This window comes from Carassius gibelio, chromosome A7 (genome assembly GCF_023724105.1).
Source record: "Carassius gibelio isolate Cgi1373 ecotype wild population from Czech Republic chromosome A7, carGib1.2-hapl.c, whole genome shotgun sequence".
In the NCBI taxonomy this organism is placed as follows: domain Eukaryota; kingdom Metazoa; phylum Chordata; class Actinopteri; order Cypriniformes; family Cyprinidae; genus Carassius; species Carassius gibelio.
In genome coordinates, this window is record NC_068377.1 from 25,601,623 (window position 1) to 25,615,652 (window position 14,030).

General features: G+C 38.4%; 1 protein-coding gene and 1 long non-coding RNA gene across 2 annotated transcripts in view; both read left to right on the plus strand.

The window, feature by feature from the left end:
- The first annotated feature begins 589 nt into the window (after positions 1-589).
- LOC128016950 (uncharacterized) lies at positions 590-12,195 on the plus strand. Its single transcript, XR_008184329.1, has 2 exons — positions 590-2,033; positions 11,024-12,195. It is a non-coding gene; the product is annotated as an uncharacterized LOC128016950 (long non-coding RNA).
- A 280-nt stretch (positions 12,196-12,475) lies between these two features.
- The window catches only part of LOC128016951 (immunoglobulin superfamily DCC subclass member 3), a 74,282-nt gene continuing 72,727 nt past the window's right edge, over positions 12,476-14,030 (plus strand). The window contains exon 1 of the mRNA XM_052601921.1: positions 12,476-12,855. Within this exon, the coding sequence (XP_052457881.1) occupies positions 12,792-12,855 (64 nt within the window). The 5' untranslated portion in view covers positions 12,476-12,791. The remainder of the gene's footprint in view (positions 12,856-14,030) is intronic.

Here is a 14,030-nt window from a genome sequence, read left to right on the forward strand (position 1 = left end):
TTATTCAGATCAACACCAAACCTGGTCAGTGTAATCTTAAGCCCTTTGCGATGTTAAATTGCGAAGATCTTTAGATTTCGTTAAAGGGCGTGTCCATAGCGGCCTGACAAATTTCGATGTTTCGCCATGAAAAAGGAAGTTGCTGTAACTCAGACATACAATGTCCAATCTGCCCCAAACTTCACATGTTAGATAAAACTTCTGCCCTTAACAGATCTACATGCCCACATTCAGTTATAGTCATAGCGCCACCTATTGGCAACAGGAAGTGACATGTTTTACGCTGCGAAAAACTACTCCTTTAATTTTTTTGAGATTAACATACATTTTGTGGTCAGTCTAATCTAAAGGCCTGTGCAATGTTAACTTTTGGAGATCTTGAGTTTTTGTTAAAGGGCGTTTCCATGGCGCCATGACAAAATTTGATGTCTTGCCACAACAAGAGAAGTTGTTGTAACTTAAGCATAAAATGTTCAATCTTCCCCAAACTTCACATGTTTGATAAGAGTCCTGGCCTGAACACATCTGAAGGCCAATATTCCATTATAATGATAGCGCCACCTGCTGGCAACGGTAAGATTGGCACATATATGGGATATACTTTGATATATTCCACTTATATTTAGGACATTAAATGCATATTTCTTAACGTTCACCTTTTTACTAAAGCAACACGATGGCGGTGAGCCCGGGTGCGAGGGCCCGTTCATCGCTGCTTGCAGCTTTAATTAGGGCCCGAGCACCGAGGTGCGAGGACCCTCTTGTATCTGCTTTGTTTTTTATTATTATTATTCTTCTTCTTCTTCTTCTTCTTCTTCTCCCGAATGAATCGCATTTTTGAGGGCTTTAACATGCTCAAAAAGTCATGAAACTTTGCACACTCGTCAAACCTGGTGAAAATTTTCGTCTGATATAGGATTCAGAAGAGGGTGTGGCAAAATGGCTCGACAGCGCCACCTATACCAAGAAAATCAACAGCCTTCCAGCTATGTTTCACGTACATGCACGAAAATTGGCACACATATGTAACACACCAATACCTACAAAAAAGACTCTTGGAGCGAAATTCTAAACCCAACAGGAAGTCGGTTATTTTTAATATTATGAGCATATTTTGTGTAATTTTGGTCATTTCCATGTGTTGTATTTTAACGAACTCCTCCTAGAGAGTTCTTCAAATCAACACCAAATTTGGTATGCCTAATCTAAAGGCCTTTGCGATGTTAAATTGCGAAGATCCTGACTTTTCGTTGAAGGGCGTGTCCGTGGCGGCCTGGCGAATTTCGATGATTCGCCATGAAAAATGAAGTTGCTATAACTCACACATACAATGACCAATCTGCCCCAAACTTCACATGTTTGATGAGACTCCGAACCTGAACAGATTGACATGCCCATATTCAGTTATAGTCATAGCGCCACCTATTGGCAACAGGAAGTGACATATTTTACGCTGCGACGAACTACTCCTAGAAATTTTATGACATCAATGTCTTTTTTGTGGTCAGTCTAATCTAAAGGCCTGTGCGATGTTCAGTTGTGAAGATCTTGAGTTTTCGTTAAAAGGCTTGTTCATGGCGCCGCGACGAAGTTCGATGTCTCGCCGTGCGAATAAAAGATGTTATAACTCAGGCATAAGATGTCCGATCTTCCCCAAACTTCACATGTGTGATAAGAGTCCTGGCCTGAACAGATCTTCAGGCCAATATTCCACCGGGTGTGGCAGAATGGCTCTATAGCGCCACCTATACACTTTCAACGGAGTGCGCCTCGAGCTATGTTTCACGTACATGTACAAAAATTGGTACACACATGTAACACTCCAATACCTACAAAAAAGTCTCTTGGTACGAAATCCGGATCCCAACAGGAAGTCGGTTATTTTGAATTTTCCCTTCAAAATTGCTGTTGTTTTTGCCATTTTCAGGGGTTGTACTTTAACGAACTCCTCCTAGAGATTTATTCAGATCAACACCAAACTTGGTCAGTGTAATCTAAAGCCCTTTGCGATAATAAATTGCGAAGGACTTGAGGTTTCGTTAAAGGGCGGGTCCATGGCGGCCTGACAAATTTCGATGTTTCGCCATGAAAAAGGAAGTTGCTGTAACTCAGACATACAATGTCCAATCTGCCCCAAACTTCACATGTTGGATAAGACTCTTGACCTGAACAGATCTACATGCCAATATTCAGTTATAGTCATAGCGCCACCTATTGGCAACAGGAAGTTACATATTTTACACTGCGACAAACTACTCCTAGAAATTTTATGACATCAATGTCTTTTTTGTGGTCAGTCTAATCTAAAGACCTGTGTGATGTTTAGTTGTGAAGATCTTGAGTTTTTGTTAAAAGGTGTGTCCATGGCGCCGTGATGAAGTTCAATGTCTCGCCATGGGAATAAAAGATGTTATAACTCAGGCATAAAATGTCCGATCTTGCCCAAACTTCACTTGTGTGATAAGGGTCCTGGCCTGGACAGATCTGAAGGCCAATATTCCATCGAGTGTGGCAAAATGGCTCAATAGCGCCACCTATACACTTTCAACGGAGTGCGTATACACTTTAAACGGAGTGCGCCTTGAGCTATGTTTCACGTACATGTACAAAAATCAGTACACACATGTAACACACCAATATCTACGAAAAAGTCTCTTGGTACGAAGTCCGAATCCCAACAGGAAGTCAGTTATTTGGAATTTTCTCTGCAAAATTAGTGTTGTTTTGGCCATTTTCAGGGGTTGTACTTTAACGAACTCCTCCTAGATATTTATTCAGATCAACACCAAACTTGGTCAGTGTAATCTAAAGCCTTTTGCGATCTTAAATTGCGAAGATCTTGAGGTTTCGTTAAAGGGCGTGTCCATGGCGGCCTGACAAATTTCATTGTTTCGCCATGAAATAGGATGTTGTTGTAACTCAGGCATAAAATGTCCAATCCTCCCCAAACCTCACATGTTCGATAAAAGTCCTACCCTGAACACATCTGAAGGCCAATTTTCCATTATAATGATAGCGCCACCTGCTGGCAACAGGAAGATTTGCACATATATGGAATAAACATTGATATATTCTACTTATATTTATGAGTTTAAACGCATATTTCTCACCTTTCACCTATTAACTAAAGCCACTCGCTGCCGGTGAGCCCGGGTGCGAGGGCCCGTTCATCGCTGCTTGCAGCTTTAATTAGGGCTCAAGCCTGGAGGGCGAGAGCCCTATTGTTTTCCTTAGGATTATTTTTTATTATTATTATTATTTTTTTCCAACGTTACGGGGGCTTTTGGGGTCCTTAACATGCTCGAAAACTCTTGAAAATTGGCACACACCTTGGAACCTGCGGCCATTAGGGCTGGGCAGAGACAGATATACGGGCGTGGCACAGGGGCTCTACAGCGCCCCCTGGAATACTGAGGGCCATATATCATACATACTTGCACGTAGACACACGAAACTCGGTACACATGTAGATCTCATCAAACCAAACAACTTTCGTACTGCATGTCATAGGCTCCGCCCAACAGGAAGTTGGTTATTTAGGGTTTAGTATTCATATTTTTCGTCAAAGTTGTGGGGGCTTTTGGGGTCCTTAACATACTCAAAAACTCTTAAAAATTTGCGCACACTTTGGAATCTGTGGCCTTTAGGAGCCTGCAGAAGCTGGGACCCGGGCGTGGCACAAGGGCTCTACGGCGCCCCCTGGATCACAGTCAGAAATGTTGATGTATAGCTCACACATACTCACACATATGCATATGAAACTCAGTACACATATAGATCTCATCGTGCCGAACAACTTTCGTATTGCATGTCATAGGCTCCGCCCAACAGGAAGTCAGCTATTTAGAGTTATGTAAAAAGCGCATGCTCTGGAATTTGAAATACTTGTCATAGGTTTTTTTGCAGATTGCCACCAAATTCGGTCAACATGATCTCAAGACATTGGGGATGAAAAATTGCCAGGGGATTTTTGATATCTCTAACGGTTTGCTCGTGGCGAGGTGTTGAAATTATGGCGAGAAATGAGAAACAGGAAGTGTCTAATACCATCCACATACATTTCCTGATTTTAATCAAACTTCATCAGATTATTCTTTGTATGATGTCGATCGCATATATGTGACTATTAGGAGTCAAAGTTATAGCGCCACCAACTGGCAGCAGGAAGTGTGTCATTTTCAAAATGCTTTGAATTCAGCATCTTATTATTACTCAATTTGCTTCAAACTTCATCAGAATAATGTTAAAACACAGCCTATATAAATCTGCTGGGGGGATATTGATATCTAAAAATATTGTTGCCGTGGCAACATGTTAAACTGGAATACTTCTCAGGTGATTTTGAGGCATATAACATGCTTAGAATTTCATCAAACTCAGAACACATATCAGTATTTATGATAACTAGACACTGGCAAAAGTTCATAAGAGGGCGTGGAAGAGGCACTCTATAGCGCCACCTTTTGTCAAAAGTGGGGGGGTTAGTTTTAGCTACAGACACCAAACTCGGTACAAAAATTGTTCTCATCAAGACAGACAACTTTCTAATTCACAGTCATCAGCTACGATCAACAGGAAGTCAGCTATTTTGATTTGAATGTGGATTTTTTTTTTACATTTAGCTGTGAATTAATGCATACTGCTCAGAGGAGAGTAACACTATACACACCAAATTTTGTCTACATGATGCCAAAACATTTTAAACAACTTAAATTGCCAATAGATTTTGGATAGCTTGAACGGTTTTGTCTCTGTGATTTTTTTTAAATGACATTAAAAATGGAATTATTAATTTTCCTGCATTTTTTAATTCCAAACACTTCAAAACCTTTTTTCATACAGACAAAAAGTCATTCTGAGTAAATATGGATAGTTTCACGACTTTACAACACTGTATGGGTAACAGAAAATTAAAAAACTGTCAGACATCTCATCTCACTTCTGTCCCTCTGTTTGAGTGTATGTGCTTAGACTTCCATTGTCTGAGAGAAATTGCGCCCCTACAGGTGCAATTAACGGAGTTTTAGTTTCTCTTTTAAATCGGTTAAAATACAAATAAATACTTAGATTTAATTCACACTGACAAGCTAAACCAACATATATGATTATTACCGGGTCAGGGCTCATTAATAATTGATGTGTGGTCAGTGATACGTGAGAAACAGGAGAGATTAATCACCGCTCTGAGCAGGAGCGTGTGGAATGACGAGCTCAGAAAAAACGAGTTTATTCTTGTTTCATAGCTATTAAGAATAAAGTATTGCAGCGATATCACACAATTCACAAATTAGAACACACCAAGAGCTAAATTAAGATGTTTTTGAACTGTTTGTGTGAAAATTAAATATTTGTGGCTGCCTATCTGAAATCACCGCTCCGATCAGCGCGCACAGTGCCACAAGTTCAAAACTAACAAATTTATTCTTGTTTAAGAGCTTTTTAAAATAAAATATTGCCATAAATGCACACAATACACACATTATAACACAACAAGAGCTAAATACAGGTGTTTGTGACCCGTTTAAGTGTGCAAGACTATTTGAAAGCGCGACTGGCACAATAACATATATCTCTCGAGCTGCAGGTTTCTGTCTTTCGTCGTACGAACGAACACATCACGGACAAGATTATTTCAAAATACATAATAGCTTGGCGAATATAAACGAAAACAGCCACGTGAACATAAACTGTTGAGAAATAAATCTGAAGTGGATCTACTGGATTTGAATATTAAGTGACCGCATATACCAGCTGCTTCTGTCTTCAATTTTAATCTATATATATAAAAAAGGAGACTCATTTGTCTTGGCTGCTTTTTTAATGTAGCGTATTTATTTATTTACTTTTTAATACATTTTGTATAATTTCATAGTTTATGTATTACAATTATAAAAACAAAAATAAATTTAGCCACTCACATAGAAATATCTTAGGCCTTATCCTTTTCTGACAGTTTTAGGGATTTTAAAAAATCCTAAAAAACCTTATTTGTGCTGCAAATAATAATTTCAAACTCATTTGATACTGACCTATGACATCCTCTGACATGCTATTTATTTGAATTTACATAATGTCATGGATGTAACAGTAAATCTGTTCAGCTCACAGATGAAGACTAAGCTGTAATGCAAGCAGAACACTTATAAATCATTTAAGGATTTGATAACACTGTAAAATAATGTCTTATTTGCTAACATTAGTAAATGCATTGGTAACACTTTATAATAACTGCACTCATTAGTAAATAGTCAGTTCGTGCTTTATAAAGTCTTGTCCCAACATTAATAGTCATTAGTAAGCAGCTTATAAATACAGCTATAAATAACTTTTTCTTGGTTTATAAGGACATATTTTAAAAAGGAGAGTAAAGGGTCTGTTATCTTCCTAAGAAAAATAAAAATAAACAAACACAACACAGATTGATACAGAAATATTTATTTCAATATGCAATAAAAGGAAACTGTACACTTGAATTATATATATATATATATATATATATATATATATATATATATATATATATATATGTGTGTGTGTTGGTATGTGGGAAGCACAGTTTTTGAGTGCACTGTAGACTTGCTCTCCAGGTGGATTCTGGTTGTATGCAGTCCATAAGGTATGGCTTTGTGTGTACATGTGAACAAGGAGAATCAACATGCTAACCAAATCTACTAATTTCCACTGTATTACTAATAAATACTTTAATAATAGATGCAGAAATTACAATGTGCCGTTTCAAATTCAGTGTCACATTTTATTCTGCACTTTTGAAGATGCAACAAGGTAAACTGACAGCACCATCGCTGTCATGACAGTACAAATAGTAAACAAAATTCCATACACTCAGAATAAAAAATGTGCATAGTAAAAAAGTTTGTGTGCATGCTTTATCGTTGTTGTATGTTTCGTTAAGTTTTAAGCCATTCTTCCTTTGAAGGTCGAGCTGGCTTTTGTATTTGGTGAAAAGTAGTTCTAATAATTATAGTACCTCAGCCATCTGAATTCTTACAGCCAGTCTTCTCGAAAATGGTGAGTGTGGACCAGGGCCGGCCCTGACCAATTTGCAACATTTTACCTGGCGCCTCATGCATATATATATATATATATATATATATATATATATATATACATACACACACACACACACACACACACACACACACACACACATTACAGCAGAACTGTTTCCAACACTCATAATAAATCATCATATTAGAATGATTTCAAAAGGATCATGTGATAGACTGGATGTCACATGTGACACTGAAGAATGGAGTAATGATGCTGAAAATTCAGCTTTGCATCACAGAAATAAATGATAATTTAAAGTATAATAAATTGAAAACAAATTATTTTAAGTTGTAATAATATAACACAATATTACATTTTTTCTGTATTTTTGATCAAATAAATGCAGGCTTGATGAGCAGAAGAAACTTCTTTCAAAAACATTAAAAATAGTAATGTTTCCAAACTTTTGGCCTGTACTGTATCCCCCCAAAACTGCACAACTGTAGAGTAAAAAAAAAACAAAAAACAAAACAAAAAGTGATAATAAAAAATGCGTCTTAAAACTGATTGTACAAAATCACAGTCTGGGGACTCAGATCTCAGAACAACTGCTAACATTAAGTTTAAGGTAAAAATAACTGCCATGAAATTATAGTATCTTCTTACTCCTATGCAATAAATTGCTATTTAACTACATCTCTTTACCTCTGTCTTTATCCTCTTCTCTTCTTTTTGGCACTGTATCTATCGCAGACTATGCTCATTTATAATGTGTCATGTAAATTCGGCCTTCCGTCACAATCAGGAAACTTTCACCGTGTCTAGAACTGGCGCGAGCTGCCAGGCCCGTTTCTACGAGCTGTGTGTTAACAAAAGCAGTGCTGTATATATTGGATGCGGCGTCGGGCACGCTACACAACAAATTACCAACAACTGATTGTGCGCGCACTCTGTTTCTGACACACTTCAAGCACTCGATGGGCGGGGGAAGATTGAAGAGCCGGATTTTTTATTTTTTTTTTGCTTTATTTGGAAGTGTTTTGAATTAATGGTTTTTAAATAGTTGCCTATTATAAAAAAAAATATGTAAAAAAAAAAAAAAAAAAAAAAAAAAAAAAAAAATCAATCGTTCACTCATTCTGGCGCCCCTATGGATGAGTGGCGCCCTTAGCATTTGCCTATACCACGGGCCGGCCCTGGTGCGGACTTTTTTAGCCACACCAACCTCTGACTCTGAATCATCATCTGACGGTGACACTAGGCTCTGGCACTGGTACACTAGCCGCAGGTCGGAAGAACGAATCAATAGTTCGCTTGCTCATAGCTCAGACGCACGCACATATCAGGTTGTGATGATATTTGTCTCGGTTTCCTTCCCACAGATGTTTACGCCCGCTCAATTATCTCTAGGCCCCTCCCCCTCCACACATTTTAGCCACTTACAGTGGCCATTCCCTATTCTTCTCACACGCATTTGCCGCCTCACAGACAGGCATCACTCAATGAGACGCGAGTGTGTGCAAGTGTGTGTGTGTGTTTGCGTGCGTGCGTGTGCAAATCTACTGGTCGCACATGTGCGACTGGATGTAAAATTCAGTCGCACACTCTCAAAATTTGGTCGCAAAATGCGACCATTTGGTCGCAGTCTGGAGCCCTGTATATACTTGATAAAAAAAAAAAAAAAAATATATATATATATATATATATATACTTGATAAAATATATATATATATATATATATATATATATATATATATATATATATATATATATATATATATATATATATATATATATATATATATATATATATATATTTTTTTTATCAAGTGTACAGCTGTACAGTTTCTTTTTATCCATCTTGAAAAAATATTTCTGTGTTCTGTATCCCTCTGTGTTGTGTTTGACTTTTTAGTTTGGTAGATGAATGTTCCTTTAAATCTCATTTGTGAATGATTTAAATGTATAAATAGTCTTTGCTTTAGATGAGCTCACAAAGGACTGTCACCATTAGGACTCCCTATGCATAGGGCCCGGGATCTTGTGCAGCGCCCCTGCTGACAACTAGAATAATGTTATAATACTTAAAGTATGAAAATACAATGATTGAACTTTATAGCTTAAGAACAAAACATTTATAGCTGTATTTATGAACTGTTTAATAATGCCTATTAAAGGAGTGCTATTATTATTTTTCAAATTTAGTTATACTGTAATGTTGTTGTTTCAGCATAAAAAAAAGTTCTGCAAAGTTACTAAGCTGAAAGTCCAATTCAAAAGGAGATATTTTATTTAACAAAAAACACTTTTTAAAAACTATAATGAACAAATTGTTTGGACTACAACAAATATTGTCCGGGATTTGTGATTTCACAAATATGGACGAATGGGATGAGAATTGGTTGAGCTGCACTATAGAAAGCAACGAGTGTGATACATATGTAGTTGACCATGAAGCCTGGAAGAGAAAAACAAAACTCCTTATATTCAGGTGTGAAGAATTATTAGGCATTTTTTCCTTTACTGATAAAATAAGCCCAAAAAAAGGTTTAACTCAGATTGAAAAATGTGTTTCTAAAGTTATATATATTGTTCTGTGAATGTGATTTCAAAGTCTAGATGATTCGGATTAACCCTTTAACTGCCGTATCCCTTAAAACCTGACTGCCAGAGTGCTATTGTGAATGCATGTGCCCGCTTGGCACAGTTTACCTGATGCCACAGGGGTGGTGTTGCACTGATGGCTTGAGCCCGCCATCGCTGCTTGCAGCTATATTTATTATTCTTCTTCTTCTTCTCCCGAATGAATCGCATTTTTGAGGGCTTTAACATGCTCAAAAAGTCATGAAACTTTGCACACGCGTCAAACCTGGTGAAAATTTTCGTCTGATATAGGATTCAGAAGAGGGTGTGGCAAAATGGCTCGACAGCGCCACCTATACCAAGAAAATCAACAGCCTTCCAGCTATGTTTCACGTACATGCACGAAAATTGGCACACATATGTAACACACCAATACCTACAAAAAAGACTCTTGGAGTGAAATTCTAAACCCAACAGGAAGTCGGTTATTTTTAATATTATGAGCAAATTTTGTGTAATTTTGGTCATTTCCATGTGTTGTATTTTAACGAACTCCTCCTAGAGAGTTCTTCAAATCATCACCAAATTTGGTATGCCTAATCTAAAGGCCTTTGCGATGTTAAATTGCGAAGATCTTGAGTTTTCGTTGAAGGGCGTGTCCGTGGCGGCCTGGCGAATTTCGATGATTCGCCATGAAAAATGAAGTTGCTATAACTCAGACATACAATGACCAATTTGCCCCAAACTTCACATGTTTGATGAGACTCCGAAGCTGAACAGATTGACATGCCCATATTCAGTTATATTCATAGCGCCACCTATTGGCAACAGGAAGTGACATATTTTACGCTGCGATGAACTACTCCTAGAAATTTTATGACATCAATGTCTTTTTTGTGTTCAGTCTAATCTAAAGGCCTGTGCGATGTTCAGTTGTGAAGATCTTGAGTTTTCGTTAAATGGCTTGTTCATGGCGCCGCGACGAAGTTCGATGTCTCGCCATGAGAATAAAAGATGTTATAACTCAGGCATAAAATGTCCGATCTTCCCCAAACTTCACATGTGTGATAAGAGTCCTGGCCTGAACAGATCTGCAGGCCAATATTCCACCGGGTGTGGCAGAATGGCTCTATAGCGCCACCTATACACTTTCAACGGAGTGCGCCTCGAGCTATGTTTCACGTACATGTACAAAAATTGGTACACACATGTAACACTCATATACCTACAAAAAAGTCTCTTGGTACGAAATCCGGATCCCAACAGGAAGTCAGTTATTTTGCATTTTCCCTTCAAAATTGGTGTTGTTTTTGCCATTTTCAGGGGTTGTACTTTAACGAACTCCTCCTAGAGATTTATTCAGATCAACACCAAACTTGGTCAATGTAATCTAAAGCCCTTTGCGATAATAAATTGCGAAAGACTTGAGGTTTCGTTAAAGGGCGTGTCCATGGCGGCCTGACAAATTTCGATGTTTCGCCATGAAAAAGGAAGTTGCTGTAACTCAGACATACAATGTCCAATCTGCCCCAAACTTCACATGTTGGATAAGACTCTTGACCTGAACAGATCTACATGCCAATATTCAGTTATAGTCATAGCGCCACCTATTGGCAACAGGAAGTTACATATTTTACACTGCGACAAACTACTCCTAGAAATTTTATGACATCAGTGTCTTTTTTGTGGTCAGTCTAATCTAAAGACCTGTGTGATGTTTAGTTGTGAAGATCTTGAGTTTTTGTTAAAAGGTGTGTCCATGGCGCCGTGATGAAGTTTGATGTCTCGCCATGGGAATAAAAGATGTTATAACTCAGGCATAAAATGTCCAATCTTGCCCAAACTTCACTTTTGTGTAAAGGGTCCTGGCCTAAACAGATCTGAAGGCCAATATTCCATCGAGTGTGGCAAACTGGCTCGATAGCGCCACCTATACAATTTCAACGGAGTGCGTATACACTTTAAACGGAGTGCGCCTCGAGCTATGTTTCACGTACATGTACAAAAATCGGTACACACATGTAACACACCAATATCTACGAAAAAGTCTCTTGGTACGAAATCCGAATCCCAACAGGAAGTCAGTTATTTAGAATTTTCTCTGCAAAATTAGTGTTGTTTTGGCCATTTTCAGGGGTTGGACTTTGATGAACTCCTCCTAGAGATTTATTCAGATCAACACCAAACTTGGTCAGTGTAATCTAAAGCCTTTTGCGATCTTAAATTGCGAAGATCTTGAGGTTTCGTTAAAGGGCGTGTCCATGGCGGCCTGACAAATTTCGATGTTTCGCCATGAAATAGGATGTTGTTTTAACTCAGGCATTAAATGTCCAATCCTCCCCAAACCTCACATGTTCGACAAAAGTCCTGCCCTGAACACATCTGAAGGCCAATATTCCACTATAATGATAGCACCACCTGCTGGCAAAAGGAAGATTGGCACATATATGGAATAAACATTGATATATTCTACTTATATTTATGAGTTTAAACGCATATTTCTCACCGTTCACCTATTAACTAAAGCCACTCGCTGCCGGTGAGCCCGGGTGCGAGGGCCCGTTCATCGCTGCTTGCAGCTTTAATGTTTAATTTATATTTGTTTAAAAATAAAGGATTTAGACGTGTATGCAATTTTCTTTTTCCCAGAAATGTACAAAAGTCTAATTAAACACTCCACTCAGCTCAGTTAGGCTATTATTAGGATTATCATCATCATAGGTTAACTGTACTTCATTCCAACAATGTTTCTTTTTTTCTACATTTATTAGTTCGTGCCTGACAGTCTTTGTTCTGCTGTGCCCTCTTTATTTTAAAATAATGTATGAGATCATTTTATAAGATAATATATAATGCACACATACAGGCTACCTCTTTTTTTATCTGTTTGGAGACCGTGCCTTTTGTTCTGTTATTGAGAGAGAGAGAGAGAGAGAGAGAGAGAGAGAGAGAGAGAGAGATAGAGAGCAGCGGGGTGTGTGAGCTCAGAAAGGTGGATGAGCTGGTCTCGAGGAGGAGAGTGCACGAGATGCTGCTGCTGACACATTCCTTGAAAGATGAGTAAAAAGGAGCAAGAATGTTGGAGTTACCGGATGTAGTTTGGATCGAGAGGAACTGAATCACTTCTTTCCCATCCTTGTCTTCGCTCTTGCCTAACCTTCTTTTTTTGCATCTCGTCTAATTTTCGATGTGATTAAATGGCTTCCGGACGGCGCCGCCAGGCTCCACGCGCACTCGGAATACTCCTGCTCGCTGTTGTCGGTAAGTGTGTGATTTCTCTCCGGGAACCTCGCGGTATTTGGTCACTTGGTCTGCGGGATTGACCGTGAACTTGATCACATCGCAGTCGGCTTCAGGGCGCATTTCTTTAGCGGTCGTAGCGGTTGTGTTTACAGCTGGAGATGAGACTAGGGTGGGTGTGTTTGCCTACATGTAGATTTTACACAGTGAAGCAAGAACTGATTTTGTGAATGGAGAGTTCCACGCGCGTGCTGACGTTATCTAGGGGTTCATGCTGTTTAAGGAAATTGAAAAATGTTTTTATGTTAAAAACATGTGAACTTCACTTAGACATTGTTACCACGTGCTTTGCGTAATGTGGAATATGACCGTACAGTTCTAATCATAGACTATTACTTAAGCAGTGCAATATGAAAACTCTGGTTAGGCTATATATCCTCACGTGAAATAGATTGAGTGTGATTTCTGTTTACAAGTACTACTGATTTACTAGTTATAGTTGTGTGTGTGTGTGTGTGTGTGTGTTAACAGAACAGCAATTTCCCACTGTGGCCATCAGTTTTCAGTGTCAAAATACTGCATGCAATTCTGGCAAAACATAAAAATGCAGACACAAACACATAAAGTGACAGAAAAAAAGCATGTCTGTAGTTCTATTCTATTCTATTCTAGACATTCACAGTTCAGGTTTTTCCACAATGTTCATTTTTAGTAGATAGAGCTTTAAGTTTACACAAAATTAAGTGTTAATGTGAAAGGGAAGATGGTGAATTTTTATATCTTGCGTGCAGGGTTTTTTCTAAACCATAGGAGCTCCTCTTCTCTCTCAGCACACAGGTCTATCATAGACCACAGGAGCTCTGATTTATTGTTTGATTTAAGGCTGTCATTCTCTTCTCCTTTAAATTTTCTTAGTTTATTTGTCCCCCTGTAATTGTCAGTTTGTGTATGTCAGCATGCGGCCTGTTTGCTTGGACTGGGGGGCAGTATGGATGCATGATTACATCTGGGGAATGTCGATTTTGTTTAGTATTCACAAATCTCATTTCACTGCAAGCTAGTTTGATCATCAAATGTATGCGAGCACCATACATGCTGAGGTCTTGTTTTAAAATGATTGGTTTGTGCTGGAGTCATCCTTCAGGTCTTCATTGTAAAGTGCCTTTGCAGAGCTGCCAGTCAGCAAAAGCACTTTG